Source organism: Lepus europaeus, chromosome 4 (genome assembly GCF_033115175.1).
Source record: "Lepus europaeus isolate LE1 chromosome 4, mLepTim1.pri, whole genome shotgun sequence".
NCBI classification, from domain to species: Eukaryota; Metazoa; Chordata; class Mammalia; order Lagomorpha; family Leporidae; genus Lepus; species Lepus europaeus.
In genome coordinates this window covers 69534195-69558892 of record NC_084830.1, presented here as the reverse complement: position 1 = coordinate 69558892, position 24698 = coordinate 69534195, and the positions used below count along the sequence as shown (strand labels likewise).

Below are 24698 nucleotides of genomic sequence, written 5' to 3'. Positions count from 1 at the left end.
ACACCAACAATTACAATCCTCAGCAACAATCCATCAGCTTATATTGCCTAATTTTTGAAATACAGGTCCAGCATCCCCCCCACCTTTTTTTTTTTGACAGGCAGAGTTAGAGAGAGAGACAGAGAGAAAGGTCTTCCTTCTGTTGGTTCACCCCACAAATGGCCACTACAGCCGGCGCGCTGAGCCAATCTGAAGCCAGGAGCCGGGTGCTTCCTCCTGGTCTCCCAGGTGGGTGCAGGGTCCAAGCACTTGGGCCATCCTCCGCTGCACTCACGGGCCACAGCAGAGAGCTGGACTGGAAGAGGAGCAACCGGGACAGAATCTGGCGCCCCGACCGGGACTAGAACTTGGGGTGCCGGCGCCGTAGGTGTAGGATTAGCCAAATGAGCTGGGGCGTCGGCTTGGTCCAGCATCACTAATCTGAAAATCTAAAATCTAAAATGCCCAAAATTCAAAACTTTTGAGCACCAACACAATACCATGTCTAATGGTCCAATATATATAAACTTTGTTTCATGCTCAAAATTATTTAAAAATATAAAATTACCTTCAGGCTATGTGTATTACACAAAAGTGAATTTCTTGTTTAGACCTGGGTTCCATCCCTGAGATATGTCAATATGTATGTATATGCAAATATTTCAAAACCTGACAAAATGTGAAATCCAAACCATTTCCAGTCCCAGCATTTTAGGTTAAGGACACTTTATATTATTAGCTATCAATATATCTAAAATTTATCCTTAACAGTCTGCTCTACCAATCAATCCTTCTCTCTCTCTCTTTTCTCTTTTCTCTCTCTTTATAACTCTGGCTTTCAGGTAAGTAAAATAAATATCTGAAAAAAAGGAAAGAGGGCCGTTGCCATGACTCACTTGGCTAATCCTCCGCCTGCAGCGCCGGCATACCGGGTTCTAGTCCCGGTTGGGGCGCCGAGTACTAGTCCCAGTTGCTCCTCTTCCAGTCCAGCTCTCTGTTGTGGCCTGGGAAGGCAGTGGAGGATGGCCCAAGTGCTTGGGCCCTGCACCCGCACGGGAGACCAGGAGAAGCACCTGGCTCCTGGCTTTGGATCGGTGCAGCGCCGGCCATAGCGGCCATTAGGGAAGTGAACCAACAGAAGGAAGACCTTTCTCTCTGTCTCTCTCTCTCACTGTCTATAATTCTCTGTCTGTCTCTCTGTCTCTCTCCCTAACTCTGCCTGTCAAAAAAAAAAAAAAAAAGGAAAGAAAAAAATGAGACTGGATTACTCATAGTCAAGAATCTTGGGTGGAACAAAAAGATACTGGTGACTCCCAAATATAGTTTGCATCCAGGGGTTGCCCATGAATAACTTTTTCCTCCACCTATCCAATCATAAAACAGAACAAAGGAAAAACTCAGTTCTCCTTAGGCCTTTGAATGAGTTCAAGTGAATAAATCTCATTAGCTAAGAACGAGGGGGGCGGGAGAGGACCTAATTAGTAGTTAGTATTTTAATATATTATTACTTAATGTTGCTAATTATTAATATTACTTATTAATGTTATTACTAATTTTTACTTATTACCTAATATTATTACTAATTATTATTTAATATTAAGTACAAAATGAAAAGACCATTTCAAAATCCCTCTAAATGACAACTATTTCCTGAACTTCTTAACCTTTCATCTTCAGCCATTAAGAAACTACTGATTAACCTGGAATCTTTTTCTTTTTTTTAATTTATTTATTTTTATTTTTTTGACAGGCAGAGTGGATAGTGAGAGAGAGAGACAGAGAGAAAGGTCTTGTCTTCCTTTGCCGTTGGTTCACCCTCCAATGGCCGCTGCGGCCAGCGCATTGCGCTGATCCGAAGCCAGGAGCCAGGTGCTTCTGGTCTCCCATGCGGGTGCAGGGCCCAAGCACTTGGGCCATCCTCCACTGCCCTCCCGGGCCATAGCAGAGAGCTGGCCTGGAAGAGGGGCAACCGGGATAGAATCCGGTGCCCCGACCGGGACTAGAACCCGGTGTGCCGGCGCCGCAAGGCGGAGGATTAGCCTGTTAAGCCACGGCACCGGCTTAACCTGGAATCTGACAAGAAGAGAGAAAGGTTCCTCTGACTTTGGCTTTATTCAGTATCGTCATAAGCAAATTAAGGGCATGTGTGAAATACTGTAAAAAGCTTACTGAGTAATGGTTAGGTCTGTTCTCCTGTGAGCAGAGAAAATCTCTAAAGTGAAACAGGGATGAGCAGCTTAACAAAACTTCTCTATTTTCTTCTTGCCCTTTTTGTGATCTGCAGACAATAGTAAAAACTCTCAAAATCTGAAAGAAATCCAGTTCACTTTATCCATTAACGGGCATCACTATTTATTACTTTAGAAAAGTTTATAAAGTTCATGCATCCCTCTTGACAGCCACAGAATCAGATCCTGAATTCTTGCTAATAAAGGAAAAAAAGTCAACATTCTGAATACCAAGTCTAGAAATGAAAAACAATCAAACCGAACCAAATGACCCGTCACCTCCTCTGACTTCATGCACTAACTCCTCTCTCTCCCTCGGTTCACCCTCCTCTAGCCATACCGGCCTCCAACTGGAGGCACCCACATGCAGGGCAGGCTCCTGCTTCAGTGGCGTTTACATGCTGTCTCTTTAACGTGAATGTTCTCTTTCTCTGGCACTGACACTGCTTTTCCCCCTTCTTCCTTCAGATCCTTTTTCTTTTTATTTTTTTTAAAGATTTTATTTATTTGTTTGAAAGTCAGAGTTACACAGAGATAGAAGGAGAGGCAGAGAAAGAGAGGTCTTCCATCCGCTGGTTCACTCCCCAATTGGCTGCAAAGGCCGGAGCCGCGCCAATCCAAAGCCAGGAGCCAGGAGCTTCTTCCGGGTCTCCCACGTGGGTGCAGGGGCCCAAGGACTTGGGCCATCTTCTACTGATCGGAAGTGAGGCAGCAGGGACTCCATATGGAATGCCGAATGCCGGTGTTTCAGGCCAGGGCATTAACCCACTGTACCCCAGATCCTTTTTCTTTCTTTTTTTTTTTTTTTTTTTTTTTGGACAGGCAGATTTAGACAGTGAGAGAGAGACAGAGAGAAAGGTCTTCCTTCCGTTGGTTCACCCCACAAATGGCTGCTACAGCCAGCGCACTGCGCTGATCCGAAGCCAGGAGCTAGGTGCCTCCTCCTGGTCTCCCATGCTGGTGCAGGGCCCAAGCACTTGGGCCATCCTCCACTGCCCTCCTGGGCCACAGCAGAGAGCTGGACTGGAAGAGGAGCAAGCGGGACAGGACCGGCGCCCTGACCAGGACTAGAACCTGGGGTGCCGGTGCTGCAGGTGGAGGATTAGCCAAGTGAGCCGCGGCGCCAGCCCCAGATCCTTTTTCAAAAGATACTTTCTTAGTGACAAGCCACTTCCTACTTCCTCCCCTATGAGAACATGTGCTACATAAGGATTACTGTTTGGCTTTGCATTGATTTGGTACCAGATTTCTTTCATATAAAAGAAATAAGGTTCACTAGTCAAAAATTCTAGCAAAATTTTAATATAGGTATCAGAATACAACAAATGTTAAAATGCTCTCAACAATTTACTCTTTGTAATACATTACAAATAAAAAAACTTCCCAGCATAAAATAAACTTGGTGTTCCTTAATCAAGGGACTAGACATATCTATTGTGCTCAAACCAGCAGCGAGCTTTATTTATATTAAGAAACCTCAGAATGAAATGAAAGGCAATGGATAAATTATACAGAAAAATAGAAAGTGCAACAACTGTAAGAGAAACATACACCCCCCTGTGCCTCCCGCACAGCGCCCAAACAGGGCTGACAGCTGGGCAGCCTGTCACTGGATGATCCGTAGTGAGCTGCAGAGACACTGTGCAGGAGGATGGCAATGGAACAGCATGCCAGGGGAGCCAAGGAAAATTGAGGGTTTAGGTCAAGTTAGCCAGCAGGAGATGGCACATATCCCGCAGAAGCACTACATGAGGGGAACAATGGACTAGAAGTCAACTGCAGGTTTCTGCCCCTGAGGGACAAGCAACGTGCCCACAAGCAGCACCTAACAAACAGCACCTTGCCCCAGGAACTCATGGAGGAAAGCAGAAGAGCAGAAGTCTAAGAGACTGTGCAAGTGTTTCTCAGAGACCCTAAAGGAATTATTTACTATCTAAACAGGAGTGTGCTTTACATGGCTACGATTAAGGTAATTTTTCCACTTCAAGCAAGTTACCAAAAAATTATCAGATTATACAACAGACTAAATAAATAAATTCCCTATGTATCTAAATTGTAAGGTCAATAAATATACAAAAGCATCAGCAAACACCTGATCACATGTGGAAAAGAACACCTTAGCCATAAAAGCAATGGGAAAATTTGTTCTAAAAAATCAACAAATTAGACCATAAAACATTTTAAAACTACAGCACATAAACAAACACAAAATTAAAAGCCAAAATTTTAAAACCAGGAAAATTACAACAAATAAAACAGACTAAACGCTAACACCCTCAACACATAAACATTTGAAAACTGCTCAAGCAAGACAATAAAACTCAGCAAATTGAAACAAATCAAAAAGGATGGGCAGTTAATAAACATCTGAAAAATTGTTCATTCTCACAAGCAGTCAATAAAACTGAAATTTTTAAATGCCATTTTTTAAACTATCAAACAAGATAATATAACTTCTCCTTAAACCTCAGCACTGAGTAGAACAGACATTCCTCATGTACTGCTAGAAATCAGCATCAACTTTAATGTCATTGTGCTATATATTACTTTTCTGAACCTCAATATTTGCCTTAGAGTAATCCATCTTGAGAAAATAGTCAGTAAAGGGAATAAACTTTTGTACATACAGGCTGCTTGGGGCATTATTTGTAAGAGACAAAAAAGAGGCAGAGGAGACACTGAGATGATCAAAACTAGACATACAACATAGACACCTTACCATGGGAAGCATCATGTAGCTATCAGAAATATTCCTAAAAGACTATTTAAAGATATAAACTGGTCACACTACACTAAGTGAAAAGAGGGTACCTACTACAAATACAGGATAAACAAATTATTATACCTTCATAAAAAGAAATGATATTCAGTAATTTTAAACACAACAAAACCCTCATATAAACAAACATGGACGAATCTCAAAACAACCAAAAAAGAGCAAAAAAATTTTATGAAGTTAAAGAAGTCAAAGCAAATACTGTGTGAGTCCAAATGCATGAAAATTCAGCAATGGGCAAAATGAATCTAAGGCAACAGAACAGGGGTTACTCCTGGGCAGGGGTTTCAAAATCCATGGTGTCCAAAGACACTCTCAGGGCTCAGGGGATGTTCTGCATCGTGTTTTTAGCAGTGATCATTTGAGGAAACACAAATGTAAAAAAAATCATCAAATAAAATATAAACACATACACAAAATAATGAAAAGAAGCCTTAAGATGTACAATTAAAGAGTTGTACGTTGTACCAGAGACATGATACCATCATAAAGTACTTACAAAAACTGAAATTTGGTTAAATATATTTCTATGCAAAGAAAAAAGAATGTAAAGTACATCAAAATATTAAAAGTAGCTAAGTTTTATATTGTAAATTATTTAAATTTTCTTTTTACCATTCTTCATTTTCCACATCTTCTATAATGGGTTTTATGACTTTTATGATTGAGGGATAGTGGAGAAAAATCCACTAAACTTTATTTTGAAACTTCTACCATGCTCATTAAAAAAAAACCTGTTATATTTGTAACTATCACAAAGTACAGAAGACAAAGGAAATCCTTCCTCCTTCCAACAAATTTCCTATGAATTATACACTCATGTCTGTTAATTATGAAGGCAAATCAAGAAAATTTAGTTCTGCTTAGTAAAAGAATGAGAAAGTCAACTGGGTAGCCAGCGCTATAAATTTTGAGACAACCTCAAAATTGATCCTGCCTAGAACAAATACAGGATTTTTATGACTCAGTTGGAACTAGTTCTTGAAAACTAGGTGTTTTTTTTTTAATTTATTTTAAATATTCTTTGTGAACCCGATTTACCTAAATTCCATACAAAATGCCCAAGTTTTCACACTGTATTTATGATAAGAATTCTGAGTTTCACAAATTTTTCAATGTTCATTAAAAAATAAGAACAAAACCAAAGAAGACATACAAACCTCTGATTGTACATGCCCCGAAAGTTGTAATTAGCTCTATAATTTGGGAATGGCTTTGGATCTAATGGCCTGTAGATGGCAGGCTCTCCCCTTTTCATAGCAAGCCCATTCAGTTCCACAGTTGGAGTTATACTGCCTGTTTAAAAAAAAAAATTAAAGGCAAAGTGAAATATTTTCACAATAAATCATGCACGCTATTTTTAGGCTACATTCAATTACCATGGAAGAAGGTGAGAGTGGACTGCCCATCTGTATGGTTTGCTGCAAAAGCGCAAAAGGTAAACAAAAGAGGAAAAAGAAAAGAGTATCTACTGAAATTCCTCTGGGGCTTCTGCAGCATTTTCTGTACATTAATAAACAGAACTTCAACTGTATAATCATCCTATTTGAAACAAAGTAAACACAGTTCTTAGATTGTTTACTTTGTTTATTACCTTTAAAAACAATGAATTTGAACACTACTTACCCCAGAAAGTACATGCATTTGATCATTAAAAACATCATCTGTGAATATTTTTATTTATACTTTGGTAATAAAGCATCCAAACTTTAGCCATAATTACAGCATCATGAATAATTCCTGAACTAATCTAATGATTAGTGCTGCTCGTACATTTCTTAATATTTGCTAGGAATAGCTCCCTGCAGATTTTTCCTCAAACTAAAATTTCATCTATTCCTAGCAAATACTAAGAAACGTACGAGCAGCACTATCAATAAAGCAAAAGACTAAAAACAACCAAAGCTATAAAAAGAGTAAAAATAACACACATCTTAATCTTCTACTTAATGACACACTTCAGACAATATACCTCAGCAGTAATGGGTACATTATTAAATGAAAAAGAGCAAGTTATCAAATACTGTGTATTTTACCTTGTCTTTTATTGAAGAAAGGAAAAAACATCGATATAAAATCTGATAGACTAGTATAAATGAAAATAATTTTTAAACTTTTTCAGGCATAAACTCAAAATTAAAACAAACAAACAAAACTATAGGGAAAAGGCACAAAGAAAGGGAGAAATGGCAGCTGCCCCTCTCAGAATGTACACTGTTTATTATAGATTTTATCTTGAAAACGTGAGTATTTTACTTAATTTGAAGTAAAACAATTCCAGCAAAATGGGGGAGGAATTGGAAATGGTGCCCAAAATTCAAAGAAAAATTAAACTGAATCTAACTATTAACCAAGTTGGTAACTTAACCACAGAGAGAATTGCTTCAAATAATTTTAAACACTGCAAAATACTTATGAGGTAGTTACTAAAGGAAAAGAAAATCAGTAATCTTAAACTGTTTTCAGCATACTGTTAGTAACATAACTATAACTAATAATATGTTTTGGTTTACTTCAAACAAAATTAAATCAAAATGGAAACAAAATAATCTCCAAAACAAAGCAATTAAACTAACAATAAATGAAACTTGTGGCCCTAGTCATACAAGGAATAATTATTTCAGAAAGCTTTAATATACAATAAAATTTCTGTATTTCTTAAAGAAAAAATATAACACCTGAAAGAAATCATAATTCAGTAATCATGTTGTTAATAACAACAGTATTATTACTCTGAAATTATTATGTATTTATAAATAGGCATAAAATAACATAAACACTGTTAGAAACCAAGATTTTTAGAATAAAAGATGGGTAATATAATATAAAATGAAAACTTTCAGTAACATCCTGTAGTCTTACATTTGAGTTCATGATGTAGGTTCTCTTAAGCAAGGTATGTCTTAGCCCTGTCAACTTAGGAGGCCTAAAGGCAATGACCAAATTAGCAAAGAGGACAGGCAGCATCCAAAGTTTTGTTTACAACTATCATTTCCCACTTCAACAAAAATATATTTCTTGGAGAACAGCTGATTCCAGATCTGAAAGTGATACTGATAAATAAAGGGAAAGAACCAAGCACCTCTCTTGTTTTTCCCGAATAAACTATACTCACAGCAAACAGATGAGGGAAAAATTACTCATTTATGAGTACTGGGTGGAAGTTCAGCTAGTAAATACAGAAGGAATAATTCCCAAAACATCACCATTTTGCTAATTCTGATAAAATATCTTTTAGGCAATGCAGCAAGCTGCTGCAATAATCATTAAGTCAAATGTTGATGGGGAACTTGATGATGAATGAACCACGCTAATAATAAAGGGACCCACGAAGTAAAACTTACAAATCTCAAAATAAGACATAAGAAAGTAAGTGCCTGTCTGATGTAGTACAATAGGAAATAGACAAAACTACCCATAAGCAGTCTTGGCACCAAAAAAAAAAAAACTAAATTACACAGCTTCCAGATTATAAGTTTGTAGGGAACACAGGAGCTAGGCAAACAGGCTGAACACACCCCAAGTTTGCAATCAGCAAAACCAAGAACGTGGAAAATCCTACAGGACTAATGAACACAGTTTCTCCAACCAAACAATCTGTGTGGAAAAACAAAGATAGAGAAGGATTCTGTATCTTAAAGGACTCTAAAGAGATGGTACCAACCAAACACAGTAGTAAATGGACCTCATTTCAATCTAGATTCTAACAAACCAACATGAAAAAAATGAGACACATTTATTTATATGTGGAAGCTTAAAAAGCTGACCTCATAGAAGTAGAAAGCAGAATGGTTACCAGACACTAGGAAGGGCAGGTATGGGGGAGGAAAAGAGGATAGTTAATGGGTATAGGGGTTCTATAACACATCAGGGTGACTATAGTTGACAACAATTAACTGTATATCTCAAAACAGCTAACAGAGGATTTTTAGTGTTTCCAACACAAAGAAATGATTAACTTTTTAAAAAATATTTATTTTATTTAGAGTTACAGAGAGAGGTCTTCTAACCACTAGTTCACTCCCCAAATAGCTGCAATGGCCAGGACCAGGCCAGGCCAAAGCCAGGAACCAGGAGCTTCTTCTGGGTCTCCCACATATGTGCAGGGGCCCAAGCACTTGGGCCATCCTCTGCTACTTTCCCAGCTGCATTAGCAGGGAGCTGGATTAGAAGTGGAGCAGCCAAGACTTGAACCAGCACCCACATGGGATACCGGCACTAGAGGTACCAGCTTAACCCAATGTGCCACAGCACCAGCACTGAAATGATCAATTCTTCCCCCACCCCCCATAAGATTTATTTACTTATTTGAGAGGCAGACTTACAGAGAGAGAAGGAGAAACAGAGCAAGAGAGATCTTCCATCCACTGGTTCACTCTCCAAATGACCTCAACAGCAGGAGCTGGGCCAGGTTGAAGCCAACAGCCAGGAGCTTCTTCCGGGTCTCCCACATGGGTGCAGGGGCCCAGGGACTTAGATTAGATGGCAGGGAGCTGAATTGGAAGCAGAGCAGCTAGGACTTGAACCAAAGCCTATACAGAATGCCGTCACTGCAGATGGTGGCTTAACCTGCTGCGCCACAGTGCTGGACACCAAAATGATAAATTCCTAAGGTTATAGATAAGCTATTACCCTGCACCAGTTATATAATGTGCTGAAATAACACATAACATACCATAAATATAATTATTATACATCAGCTAAAACTGTAAAAAAAAATTAGACAATTAAAAGCTGAACTCTAGACTATTTTTAATATTAAGAATAATTGTGGCCGGCGTCACGGCTCACTAGGCTAATCCTCCGCCTTGCGGTGCCAGCACATCAGGTTCTAGTCCCGGTCGGGGCACCGGATTCTGTCCCGGTTGCCCCCTCTTTCAGGCCAGCTCTCTGCTATGGCCCGGGAGTGCAGTGGAGGACGGCCCAAGTGCTTGGGCCCGGCACTCCATGGGAGACCAGGAGAAACACCTGGCTCCTGGCTTCGGATCAGCGCTGGTGCGCCGCCGGCGCGCCGGCCGCAGCGCGCCGACCGCGGCGGCCATTGGAGGGTGAACCAACGGCAAAAGGAAGACCTTTCTCTCTCTCTCTCTCTTACTGTCCACTCTGCCTGTCAAAAAATTAAAAAAGAAAAAGAATAATTGTATTATATACTAAAATAATGATATTGTAGAATTTTAAGGGTCCTTATCTGAAAATTCAGTATGTAGCTCTCAAAACACATAGAATATTTCAAAAAGTTCATAAAAAATGAAACTAAAAGATAAGCTTTGCTGCAAAAAATTTTTTGAAATTCATACACAGTTTTTTCATAACACACATGGTCCAGACTTTTTGAAAATTCCTTTACTGAAGTATTTATTTACGGATGAAGTGTTATACCTGAGATTTGCTTCAACATAATCGAACAAGATGGCCAAAGTGGGTTGATAATCAATGATGCTGGGCTGGGTTATAGGGGATGTTCACTATTTCATGCTTTCTACTTCTGCAAAAGTTGAAAAATTCCACAACCCGTGGTGCATCAGGTTAAGGCATGGCCTGTGACACTGGCATCCCATATGGTACCAGATCAAGTCCCAGCTAGCTGCTCCACTTCTGATTCAGCTTCCTGCTAATGCACTTGGGAAGGCAGAGGATTACCTAGCTCCTTGGGGCTTCCCTCCCACATGAGAGATTCACATAGAGTTCCAGGCTGCTGGCTTCAGCCTACCCCAGCCCTGGCTGTTGTGGCCATTTTGAGAGTAAACCAGCAGACAGAAAATCTGTCTCTCCCTCTCTTTCTCTAACTCTGCCTTTCAAATAAATAAATCTTCTTTTTTAAAGTGGTAGTAGAATAGAAAGCCAGTTACAATGTCCGCATCGGGGCAAGTGTTGTGGTACAGCAAATAAAGCCACCATCTGGGAAGCTGCCATCCCAAATGGGCATCAGTTCAGGTCCCCAGCTGCTCCATTTGTGATCCAGCTCCCTGCTAATGGCATGGGAAAAACAGCAGAAGATGGCCCAAGTGTTTCGACCTGTGCCACCCACATGGGAGTCCCGCATGAAGCTCCTGGCCTCTATTAGGTCTGGCACAGCCCTGGCCATTGTGGCTACTTTGGGATTGAACCAGCAAATGAAGATCTATATTTCTCTTTCTCTCACCTTCTCTCTCTCTCTCTATAACTCTGCCTTTCAAATAATAAATATTTAAAAAAAGAAGCTTCTTCCCAATGCAGACCCTGGGAGGTGGTGGTGATGGTCCCTGCCACCCAGCTCCAGGCTTCAGCCTCAATCCCCCACCAGTGTGGTAGTGTGGGGTTTGTTCCAGCAGAAAGGATATCTCTCTGTGTCTTTCTCTCTCTCTCTTTTTCTCTCTCTCTCTTTCTGCCTCTCAAAAAACATTCAAGAAAAAAAAAAAATTAAAGGATAATGCAGCCTGACACAAATGCACACAATTGGCATCTGTAAGGTTAACATACTTAATTCCAAGTCTAATTAGTCTAAATCCCTAATTTAACACATACACTTTTAGCAAAGAAAGAAAATGTTAAGCACAGACAGAAATGCACAAACTTTAAGCATATATCTGAATGAATTCTTACATACGTAAATATTCATATGAGTGCCGTTCCGATCAGGATATAAACATTTCCATCACATTCTTCAGCCTCTCCAATCAATACTCATCTCCCCAGATTACCCATTCTGACTTCTGGCATCACAGATTAGTTTGCCTATTCTTCTTATCTATTTTCTGTCTTCTTTCATTCAATATAATAATTTTATTTTCATCTATCAAATGTTGCATACATTGAACTTTTTGAAATCACTGAATGGTGTAACACCAAATGAAAATATTACAATTTACCTATCCTGCTATTGAAGGAACATCTGGGTTGTTTCCAGGTTGGGGCCATGATGTATAAAGTGACTTTGACCACTTCACAATAAAGCTTCTAAGAGATATATATAGTCAGTTCTCTTGAGTGTAAACCTAGAAGTGGCAGTACTGGGTCACAGAGTAGGTTTATACTTAACATTATTACAAACTACCTAACAGCTGTCCAAAGATTTTTGTTAAGAGTTTATTTATTGCCGGCGACGCGGCTCAATAGGCTAATCCTCCACCTTGTGGCGCCGGCACACCGGGTTCTAGTCCCGGTCGGGGCACCGAACCTGTCCCGGTTGCCCCTCTTCCAGGCCAGCTCTCTGCTGTGGCCAGGGAGTGCAGTGGAGGATGGCCAAGTCCTTGGGCCCTGCACCCCATGGGGGACCAGGAGAAGCACCTGGCTCCTGCCATTGGATCAGTGCGGTGCGCCGGCCGCAGCGCGCCAACCGCGGCAGCCATTGGAGGGTGAGCCAACGGCAAAAAGGAAGACCTTTCTCTCTGTCTCTCTCTCTGTCCACTCTGCCTGTCAAAAATTAAAAAAAAAAAAAGAGTTTATTTATTTATTTGAGAGGAAGAGTTATAGATAATGAGAGGGAGAGACAGGAGAGAAAGGTCTTCCATCCACTGGTTCACTCCCCAAATGGCTGCAATGGCCAGAGCTGAGCCGATCTGGAGCCAGGAGGCAGGAGCCAGGAGTTTCTTCCAGGTCTCCCACACAGGTGAAGTGGCCCAAGTGCCCAGGCCATCTTCTACTGCTTTCCCAGGCAAAATCAGAGAGCTGGATCGAAAGAGGAGCAGCCAGGACTAAAATTGGTGCCCAAATGGGATGCCGGTGCCACAGGGTGAGGATTAACCTACTGCACCACAGCAACAGCCCCCCAAAGATCGTTTTGAAAAACAAAGGCCAGTCTATGCCTGTAAAAGCTTAAATTTTAAATTTCATAAAGATTTCAGTATAATAATGAACATGTTAGTTGTCTAAGATTTGTCATTTTGAATTATATTTTGCAATAATCACACAGAGTAGCTTAAAATCCAAATGGGATGGGAGGGAAGAAGCTTGAAAGATGGCTTCCTCTAAGAGAATTTATTGTGTTGGAATGCATTGGTGGCATACATTACCATGGATGTATGGATTTCACACTGGATAAAAGTATTATATCTATATCATTTAAATAAATAATCTAATATAAATTTCTCATTTGAAAGTAAGATTACAGCATACTCACATTTTCTTCATAAAAATGTCAGAAACTGATCTTTGTAAAGCAAAGTAGAAGAGAAGCAAAAAAGCACAAGTCATATTGAAAAGGCTTATGGTACTGTGGCACAGTAGGTCAAACCTCCACTTGTACCACCAGCATCCCATATGGGCACCAAAAAGTTCTAGTCCCAGCTGCTCCTCTTCTGATCCAGCTCTCTGCTATGGCTTGGGAAAGCAGCAGAAGATGGCCCAAGTCCTAGGGCCCCTGCACCCTTGTGGGAGACCTGGAAGAAGCTCCTGGATTTGGATGGGCTCAGCTCCAGCCATTGCAGCCATTTGGAGAGTGAACCAGTGAGATGGAAGACCTTTCTCTCTGTCTCCTCCTCTCACTGTCTGTAACTCTATCTCTCAAATAAATAAATAAAATCTTTAAAAAAAATACTTAAATCCTATAGCAAAGCATGTTCATCTCTTTTATACAGAACAATACTGACACCCACCACGAGCACAACTTCTCTACATGCACAGTAATACTTCCACAGAAAATACTCATGGAAGAACTTAAAGCTATGAGTGGTCTCCACTTAACTAAGTAATTTGTCTTCCAGTGCTTAAGAGTTGAACAAGATTGCATGAAGATGATCATTACCCATGGCTCCTCATGTATCATAAGGTTATAACACACCGTCATGTATAAGGTATAAACACACAATCAATTTTTAGTGGTTATAGATACATTAGGGGATATCTCTATATCTGATAGTGACAAATACAAAAGGGCTACTTAGGTGTACATATGTACATAAAGATAATTTTACACCTCTATATGTAAAAGCTGAAAGAAAAATGTCACAACCAGTTTTGAAGGAGCAACATATTACTAACACTTTAAACAGTTCTGAAGGCAGTTAGGAAAATTCCTGGATGGAGCCTGCATTGTGGCACAGCATATTAGGCTGTTGCTTGTGAAGCTGGCATCCCATATCAGAGCCCCGCTGGCTCTACTTCCAATCCAGCTTCCTGATAATGTACCTGGTAAAGTAGCAGAGGGTACCAAAGTACTTGGATTCCCTGCTACCTTGTAGGACATCTGGATAGAGTTCCAGGTTCCTGGCTTTGACCTGGCCCAGCCCTGGGTCTTGTGAAGATTTGGGGAGCAAACTAGTGGATGGAAGATCTCTTTCTCTCCCCACCCCCCGTCACTCTTTCAAATGAGTAATATTTAAAAAGAGAGAAAGGGGCCAGTGCTGTGGCGTAGTGGGAGAAACCACCACTGGTGGTACCAGCATCTCATGTAGGCACCAGTTTGAGTCTTCCAATCCAGATCCCTGCTGATGTGCCTGGCAGAGCAGCAGAGGAAGGCACAAGTACTTGGGCCCCTGAACCCATGTGGGAGACCCAGAGGAAGCTTCAGGATCCTGGATTCGGATCTGCCAGCGCAAGCCTTTGCAGCCATTTGGGTAATGAACCAGCAAGTGGAAGCTCGCTTTCTCTCTTCCTCCCTCATTTTCTGTTAAGTCTGCCTTTCAAATAAACAAGATAAACCTTAAAAGAGAGACAGAGAAGTTCTTTGAACATAACAGTCACTCAATAAACATTTGCTCAAAAAATGAACTGATAGTAAATCTTTACTGAGCAATCAGGGCTCCATAAAGAAACAGCTTCTAGGGCTGAGACCAGGAAACTACAAGCTGACCGAGAATCCAGCAGTGAAGCCCTCTGGTCCTGGGCTTCTCTTGGATGGGAGGGTCTTTATTACTAATGCAATTTCCATCTTGATTACTGGTCTGTTTAGGTTTTTTGTCTTCCTGACTCAATTTTGGTAGACTGTATGTGTTTAGAAATCTATCCATTTCTTCTAGGTTTCTCAATCTGTTAACCTACAGCTCTATGCAATAATTCCTGATGATTTTATTTCTGGGGTATCTGTTGTTATATTTCCTTTTCATCTCTGATTTTATTGATTTGGGTCTTCTCTATTTTTTTTTTTTAGTTAGTTGGGCAATAGTGTATCAATTTTATTAATGTTTTCCCAAAAAACCACTCTTCATTGCACTAATATTTTTTTTTATTTCAATTTTGTTTCTTTCCTAATTTTCATTATTTCTTTACTCCTACTAATATAGGGTTTAGTTTGGTTTTCTTTTTCTAGAACCTTGAGATGCAATGATAGCTCATTTATTATCTTTCCAATTTCTTAATGTAGGCACCAAGTGTTATAAAAATCCCTCTTAACACTGCTTTTGCTGTAACCTATAAATTTTGATATGATGCATTGTCAACTTCATTTGTTTTTAGAAATTTTTTGATTTCTTCTATAACCCACTGTTCATTCACGAACACTTCTTCAGTCTCTTATGTGTTTGCATATGATCCAGAGATTTTTGAGTTATTGATTTCCAACTTCATTCCATTGTGGTCAAAGAAAATACACGGTATGATTTTGATTTTTTGAATCTGCTGAGACTTGCTTTATGGCCTAGAATATGGTCTATCCTAGAGATCCATGCACCAATGAGAAGAATGTGTATTCTGCACTGTGGGTGAAAAGTTCTGTAGGTATCAAGTAGATCCTTTTGGTCTACAGTGTCGATTGGCTCTGTTATTTCTTTATTGATTTTCTGTTAGTTGATCTGTCCATTGATAAAAGAGGGGTGTCGAAGTCCCCCATTACTGTTGTATTAGAGTCTATGTCTCCCTTTAGATGCATTAACATTTCTTTTAAACAGGCAAGTGTCTGGTAATTAGGTATGTATACATTTATTATAGTCAAATCTTCTTGTTGAATTGATCCCTTAATCATTACTTTGCACCCTCTTTGTCGCTTTTAACAGTTTTTATGTTAAAGTCTATTTTGTCTGATATTAGGATGGCAACACCTGCCCTTTTTTGCTTTCAGTTAGCATGGGATATCTTTTTCCATTCTTTCACTTGCAGTCTGTGTGTATCTTTGTTGGCAAGATGTGTTTCTTATAGGCAGCAAATAGATGGGTAGTATTTTTGAAAGCATTCAGCCAGTCTGTATCTTTTAACTGGAAAACTGAGGCCATTTACATTCAAGGTCACTATTGATAAGTAATGAATTGGCCCTTCCATTTTCCATAAATATTCCTATTGTTTACTCTGGATTTCTTTTACTGGGGGATTACTGAGGGATTTTCTGCCTTCACATTCTTTCATAATGATGGCTATCTTTCTGTTTCTGTATGTAGCACATCCTCAAGCATCTTTTCTAAGACTGAACAAGTGGCGACTTGTTTATTATGGAAGGTCTTTATTTCACTTTCATTCATAAATGAGAGCTTTGCAGAGTATAGTATTCTGGATTGAAAGTTTTTTTCTTTTAAGACTTGGACTATTTCTCAACATTCCCTTCTGGCCTGTAGGGTTTCTGTTGAGAAGTCACCTGTGAGTCTAATTGGAGATCCTCTGAAAGTAATCTGGTATGTCTCTCATGCACATTTTACAATATTTCTTTAGATTTTACTGTGGAACTTTTGACTACAATGTGTTGTGGTAAAGATCTTTCCTGGTCATGTCTATTAGGAGTAATATGTGCTTCAAGAGGGATTTATCCCTGGTATACAGGGATGGTTCAACATTCACAAATCAATAAATGTGATATATCACATTAACAAACCTAAGAACAAAACTATATGGTGGGGCTGGTGCTGTGGCATAGCGGGTAAAGCCTCTGCCTGCAGTGCCAGCATCGCATATGTGTACTGGTTCGAGTCCTGGCTGCTCCACTTCTGATCCTGCTCTCTGCTGTGGCCTGGGAAGCAGTGAAAGATGTCCCAACTCCTTGGGCCCCTGCGCCCATGTGGGAGACCCAGGGGAGACTCCTGGCTCCTGGTTTCAGATCAGTGCAACTCTAGCCATGGTGGCCATCTGAAGAGCAGGCTAGCAGATGGGGAACCATTCTCTCTCTCTCTCTCTCTATCTCTGCCTCTCTGTGGCTCTGCCTTTCAAGCAAATAAATAAATCCTTTTAAAAAATGTGGTTATCTCAATAGATGCAGAGAAAGCATTTGATAAAACACAACATCCTTTCATGATGAAAACCTTAAGCAAATTGGGTATGGAAGGAATATTCCTCAACACAATCAAGGCAATTTATGACAAACACAGCCAGCATCCTATTGAATGAGGAAAATCTGGAAGCATTCAACCTAAAGTCTGGAACCGGACAAGGATGCCCACTCTCAGAATTGCTATTTAACATAGTCCTGGAAGTTTCAGCCAGAGTCATTAGGCAAGAAAAAGAAATCAAAGGGATACAAATTGGAAAGGAGGAAATCAAACTATCCCTATTTGCAGATGACAAGATTCTATATATAGGGGACTAAGACTCCACTGAGAGACTATTGGAACTCATAAAAGGGTTCAGAAAAGTGGCAGGATATAAAATCAACATAGAAAAATCAATAGCCTTTGTATACATATACAATGTCAGGGTTAAGAAAGAACTTTTAAGATCAGTTCTTGAGGCCAGCACTGTGGTGTAGAGGGTAAAGCCTCCACCTGTAGTGCTGGCATCCCATATGGGCGCCAGTTCGAAACCTGGCTGCTCCACTTCCAATCCAGCTCTCTGCTATGACCTGGGAAAGCAGTAGAGGATGGCCCAAGTCTTTGGACTCCTGCACTCATGTGGGAGACCCAGAGGAAGCTCTTGGCTCCTGGCTACAGATCAGCACATCTCTGGCCATTGCAGCCAATTGGGGAGCAAACCAGCAAATGGAAGACCTCTCTCTCTGCCTCAACTGTGACTTTCAAGTAAATAAATAAATATTTAAAAAAAAAAAAGACCCATTCACAAGAACTCTAAAAAAAAATTAAATACCTTGGAATAAATTTAACCAAGGATGTCACAGATCTCTACAATGAAAATTACAAAACATTAAAGAAATAGAAGAAGACATTAAAAAATGGGAAAAATTCCATGTTCATGAATTGGAAGAATCAGCATCATCAAAATGTCCATACTACCAAAAGCAATTTACAGATTCAATGTGACACCAATCAAAATACCAACAACATTCTTTGCATATCTTTTTTTTTTTTTTGACAAGCAGAGTGGATAGTGAGAGAGACAGAGAGAAAGGTCTTCCTTTTTGCCGTTGGTTCACCCTCCAATGGCCGCCGCGGTTGGCACGCTGCGGCTGGCGCACCGCGCTGATCCGAAGCCAGGAGCCAGGTGTTTCTCCTGGTCTCCCATGGGGTGCAGCGCCCAAGCACTTGGGCCATCCTCCACTGCACTCCCTGGCCACAGCAGAGAGCTGGCCTGGAAGAGGGGCAACCGGGAAAGAATCCGGCGCCCCGACTGGGACTAGAAGCTGGTGTGCCAGCGCCGCTAAGCGGAGGATTAGCCTGTTGAGCCACGGCACCAGCCTTTCTTTGCATATCTAGAAAGAAATGATGCTAAAATTCACATGGAAACATAAGAGTCCCCAAATAGCTGAAGCAATCTTAGACAACAAAAACAAAGCTGGAGGCATCACAATACCTGATTTCAAGACATACTACAGGACAGTTATAATCAAAACAGCCTGGTACTGGCACAAAAACAGATTTGTAGATCAATGGAACAGAACAGAAACTCCAGAAATCAATCCATTCATCTACAATCAACTTACCTTTGATAAAGGAGCTAAAATCCATGGAGCAGGGACTGTCGTTTTAACAAATGGTGCTATAAAAACTGGATTTCTATATGTGGAAATATGAAATTCAAACCCTACCTTACACCCTACACAAAAAGCCACTCAAATTATTAGAGAATATGGGGGAAACTTTATAAGACACTGGCATAGGCAAAGACTTCTTGGAAAAGATCCCAGAAATACAGGCAATCAAAGCCAAAACTGATAAATATGATTATATGAGAAGCTTCTGCAATGCAAAAAAAAAACTCAGCAAAGTGAAGAGGCAACCAACAGAATGAGAGAAAATATTTGCAAACTACACAACTGATAAAAGGTTAACATCCAGATTTATAAAGAGCTCAAGAAATTCAACAAAAACAAAACAAACAATCCAGTTAAGAAACAGGAAAAGGCCTTGAACATGCATTTTTCAAGAGAGGAAATTCAAATGGCAACAGACAATTGAGAAAATGCTCAGGGTCACTAGCCATCAGGGAAATGCAAATCAAAACTATAACAGGGCTTTACCTCATTCCAGTTAGAAAGGCTCTCATACAGAAATCAAAGAATGACAAATGCTGGCAAGGATGTGGGGGAAAAGATACCCTGGTCCACTGCTGATGGGAATGTAAACTGGTGCAGAAACTGTTGAAGACAGTATGGAGATACCTCAGAAATCTGAATATAAACCTACCATATGACCCAGCTATCACACTGCGGGGAATTTACCAAACCAAAAGAAATCAGCATATGAGTTATCTGTATCTCCGTGTTTACTTTAGTACAACTACAATTTATCAGATATGGAATCAACCCAGATGTCCATCAACTTTTGATTGGATTAAGATATTATGGGGGCCATGGGACTGACACTGTGGCATAGCAAGTAAAGCCGCCGTCTGCTGTAACGGCATCCTACATGGGCCCTGGTTTGAGTCCCAGATGCTGCACTTCCAATCCAGCTCTCTGCTATGGCCTGGGAAGGCAGTAGAAGATGGCCCAAGTCTTTAAGCCCCTGCACCTGCTTGGAAAGACCCAAAGGAAGCTCCTGGCTTCAGATTACCACAGCTCTGGCCATTGTGGCCAATTGGGGAGTGAACCAGCAGCTGGAAGACCTCTCTCTCTCTCTCTCTCTCTCTCTCTCTGCTTCTCCTTCTCTCTCTGTCTAACTCTTTCTTTCTTTTTTTTTTTTTCTTTTTGACAGTCAGAGTGGATAGTGAGAGAGAGAGACAGAGAGAAAGGTCTTCCTTTTTGCCGTTGGTTCACCCTCCAATGGCCACTGCGGCCGGCGCATCGTGCTGATCCGAAGCCAGGAGCCAGGTGCTTCTCCTGGTCTCCCATGCGGGTGCAGGGCCCAAGCACTTGGGCCATCCTCCACTGCACTCCCGGGGCCATAGCAGAGAGCTGGCCTAGAAGAGGGGCAACCGGGATAGAATCCAGCGCCCCAACCGGGACTAGAACCCCGTGTGCCGGCGCTGCAAGGTGGAGGATTAGCCTGTTAAGCCATGGCACCGGCCGTAACTCTGATTTTCAAAGAAACAAATGAACCTTTTTAAAAAAAAGAAAGAAATTATGGGGTCAGCACTGTGGTGCAGTAGGTTAATCCTCCACCTGTGGAGCAGGCATCCCATATGGGCAAGAGTTCTAGTACCAGCTACTCCACTTCTAACCCAGCTCTCTGTTAAGGCCTGAGAAAGCAGTAGAAGATGGCCCAAGTGATAGGGCCCCTGACCTGCATGGGAGACCCAGAAGAAGCTCCTGGCTCTGGATCTGCCCTCCTCCAGCTGTTGTGGCCATTTCGGGAATGGATCAGCGGATGGAAGACCTTTCTCTCTGTTTCTCCCCCTCACTGTCTGTAACTCTACCTCTCAAATAAAAATAAAAAATATTTTAAAAAGAAATTATGATATATACACACACACACACACACACACTATGGAATACTACTCATCTGTAAAAAAAGAAAAAACGAAATCCTGTCTTTTGCAACAAGATGGACACAATTGGAAACCATTATACTTAATGAAATAAGCCAGTCCAAAAAGACAGACCAAATGTTTTCCCTGATCCGAGGTAACTAAAAGAGTACTGGAAATGTAATGTATTGGAGTGAAACAAACATTTTGAGATTCAATGATTGTTTACAGCCCTTGTCTCTTCCATTGAGGAACAGTGCTTTTTGTTCTTCATACTATTTGTTGAACTCTTACTTAGTATAGGGTTAATTATAAGATCCTCAAGTAATCTGAAAACAGATCCTCACAAAAAGTAAGAGTGAGAATTTGAGAGAGGAGGTACAAGGGTTGGAGCATGGGTGAGGGGTTGGGGAAGCATCACTCTGTTCCTAAATCTGTATACAGGAAATACATGAAACATGTATAACTTAAATAATTTTTTGAAAAAATTACCTAGGACACATTATTAAAGCAGAAAGCAAGAACTGTCCAAAGAATGATGGAGAAACATCAGACGGATGCAAAAGTTCATTTGGAGGCATCATACCACTGGCCAGACCTGGAGTAATTGGAGCATCAAAATAGATGGTGACAGTAACAGATTGTAAACTCATTAAGTAGAAGAAACTCCAAGAGTCCACTGTGATATAAACAAACAACAAAATGAAGGATAGAGAAAGCTCTACTCTTGGATACAATGCCAACTAACAAATCTAAGAAGAATACTGGAATTGAACAAATTACTCTTGGCAACATTCAGAGGCAATATTGATTCAGATAAGAATTGAGACTAGATGCTAAATTGGATAGGTAGAAAAAAATTTGATGAGGACCAGAATATTTTTATGTGTATTTATATAGTCTTGAAATATTTCCTCAAAAATACCAATTGCTATTTAAGAACAAAACTATTAATTTATTAACTTTACAGCAGAGAAGTCTGACAGGCTACTCCATGACAACAAAAGTCATCACCCATGGACAAAACAATATTGGGTGTCTCTTAATATGAAGCACTGAGATGAGTTCAGGTAATCCCTGTGTTATTTATGCTGAGAATGCATAAATCCTGAGGGAACACCAAAACAAACTCAATTGAGGAACATTCTACAAACTATGTATGTGGTCCCGTACAATTCAAACATGGTCATTATCATTGTCAAGGCCACAAATTTTAGGATCTTAAAATATAAGACCTAGAAAATGTTATAGATTGAAGTGGAATGAAGAAAAAGGGCTGGGGCCAGTGCTGTGGCGCAGTAGGTTAATCCTCTGCCTGGGGCGACGGCATCCCATATGGGCACCAGTTCTAGTCTCGGCTGTTCCTCTTCCAATCCAACTCTCTGCTATGGCCTGGGAAAGCAGTACAAGATGCCCCAATTCCTTGGGCCCCTGCACCCACATGGGAGACCAGGAAGAAGCTCCTGGCTCCTGGCTTCAGATCGGCGCAGCTCCAGCCATTGTGGCCATTTGGGGGAGTGAACCAACGGAAGGAAGACCTTTCTCTCTGTCTCTCCCTCTCACTCTCTATAACTCTCTCAAATAAAATAAATAAAATCTTTAAAAAAGGGGGGGAGGGCATGTACATCACATGATCCACGTGATTTTGATTAGATACTGGACCTAAAAAGGACATTATTGAGAGAATCGGTGAAATTTGGAGTCTATGTAGTAAATGGTAATTCTGAGCAATGTCAACTTCCTGATAGGAAAGTATCTATATACTCAGAAAATACATACTGACATTCTAAGGGACAATAGGACATTATGTCTACAATTTATTTCATTTTTGACCAGGGAGGGGCACATTCAAATGGCAAATCTAATTTCTTTTACAAAAAGACCCTTAGTCCTGAGAAGCAGCCAATGGCATACCTATCCCACCAATTAGGAAACTTATTTCTATTTGTACAGCACCTCTGGACACATAACACCAATAATATTGTCCTTTCGCCCATTTGCCCATGATATAGCTGCTATATTCTGTATGTATCCAGTCTTCTGCTAAGTATTTTACAACTATAGATTTATGCTCTGTCTTTTGTTTGGTCTCATCTCATCCTGATAACAAATTTTTGTTTATTTTTTCATATAGAAGCTTCCAGAATTCTTGCACTACAGAGCCATATGGAAAGTCTACTCTCTCAAATCTTCAAAGAGATGGGAATGAAACTATTTTCTAGCTACTCTGCTCTCATACATACCAGTTAATTTTCCATTATATTTATTTTCAAAAGAAGCATATAAGCAAGGTGCCTTTATTTAACTGTAATTTTTCTTTCTAGTCCAAAGGGGGTTATTAAGAATCTAATATAAGCTGCATTTCTTTTTTCAAAAAAAAAAAAAAAGAAAAGAAACAACTAATAAACTAGCCTTCATTAAAATAAGAAAGTTCCAATCAACAAAATGCACCATTAGGAATATGGAAAGATATTAGTAATATACATACCTGACAAAGAGTGAATTCAGAATATGTAAGAACACTAATAAGTTAATAAAAAATAGAATACAAAACTTAAAATAGACAATGTAGGTTTTTTATATGGGAAAAATATTTCAAGCAACACTTAACAACAGAAGCTATCCTACAACATAGTGCTTCAACAAACACCTTTATTAGTTATTAGAGAAATGCAAATTAAATGTGAATTACTATTATGCCCTGCAGCATAATAGGTAAAATTTTGAAAAGGGAAGATATCACAGGTTGACAAGAATGTGGACAGCTCTCCTGCTGGTGAAAGAATAAATTGATATTATTTGACATTATATATTGATCCTCAACACACCCATATTCTATGACCTAACATTTTCAACCTTGGGTATATTTCCACAGAAATATACATATACAAGAACATTCATAGCACTATTATTTCTAATAATCCCTAGCTATAAACAACCCAAATATCTATCAGTAGTATAATAAAGAAATAAATTAATGATATAGCTATGCAATGGAGTATTAATGGATGTGTCATGCAAACATAATATTGAGAAAAACAAGTTCCCAGAAAAGAATCAAGTCTATTATTTCAACAAGCATGCACAACTAATCTGGCAGAAATCAGAACAGTAGTTTCCTTTGGAGTTGTTTAACCAATGAAGAGGCTATGATGGAGGCCTACAAGTATAATCTGTGCACTTGCCTGTGTGTAACATTATACTTCATTCCATCCCCTCAGCTCATTGCAACACTTACCAGAGGAAATGCTCATCTCCACTGGTCTTATAAACTCTTCTGTTTTCTTCCTCCAAATCCTGCTGAGTTACTTCCTGCTATAATGCTCTAAAGTGCGACCTGACCCAGAGCTTGGCAAACAGCTGGTCCTACTTTACTTTACATGCCTTGGAGAGCTGTTCTGCTCCATGCCAAATGCCACTCCCAACAGCCTCACAGAGCAGGAGTGAGACCAGGTGTGTGGGGGCTGTGATGCATATAATACTCAAAGCACTTGCATTTTGTTTTATTCCCTCACCCACAACTTAGTGCAGTGATTTCCCAACTAATCTTGCTGTTAGTATTTCCTGCCTTCCATTCACATGTGAAACTGAATTTCCTAAAATGTGTTTAAATGCATCATCTATTTGGTCATGAATATTATTATCCCCAAACTATAGATCCCACAGAGCTAGCTTTCAACTCCATCACAATCCACTGCCTAAGTACATCTCCAGTCTTATCTCTTACTAGTCATTTACCTGCCCTAATTAAAGTCAATCGATAGGGGTTAGTGTTGCGGCACAACAGGTCGGACTGTCCCTTGCAATTCCAGCATCCCATATGGCACCAGCTAAATCCCAGCTGTTCTACTTCCAATCCAGCTCCCTGCTAATTTGCCTGGGAAGCAGCAGAGGATGGCCCAAGTCCTTAGGCCCCTGCACCCATATGGGAGACCTGGCTTTGACTCCTGGCTTTGGCCTGGCCCCACCCCAGCTGTTGCAGCCATTTGGGGAGTCAACAATTGGAAGATTTCCCTCTCTCTTTCTCTCTCTCTCTCTTTCTCTCTCTCTCTCTCTCTCTCTCTCTCTCTCTCTCTCTCTCT

The 24698-nt window shown here is 40.3% G+C and overlaps 1 protein-coding gene across 11 annotated transcripts in view; it reads right to left on the bottom strand.

Moving 5' to 3' along the window:
- The window catches only part of STAU2 (staufen double-stranded RNA binding protein 2), a 360539-nt gene that overhangs the window by 259685 nt on the left and 76156 nt on the right, over positions 1-24698 (bottom strand). For all 11 annotated transcript variants that reach the window (XM_062188357.1, XM_062188348.1, XM_062188355.1 and 8 more), the window contains one exon: positions 6144-6279. In XM_062188357.1, the coding sequence (XP_062044341.1) occupies positions 6144-6279 (136 nt within the window). The remainder of the gene's footprint in view (positions 1-6143; positions 6280-24698) is intronic.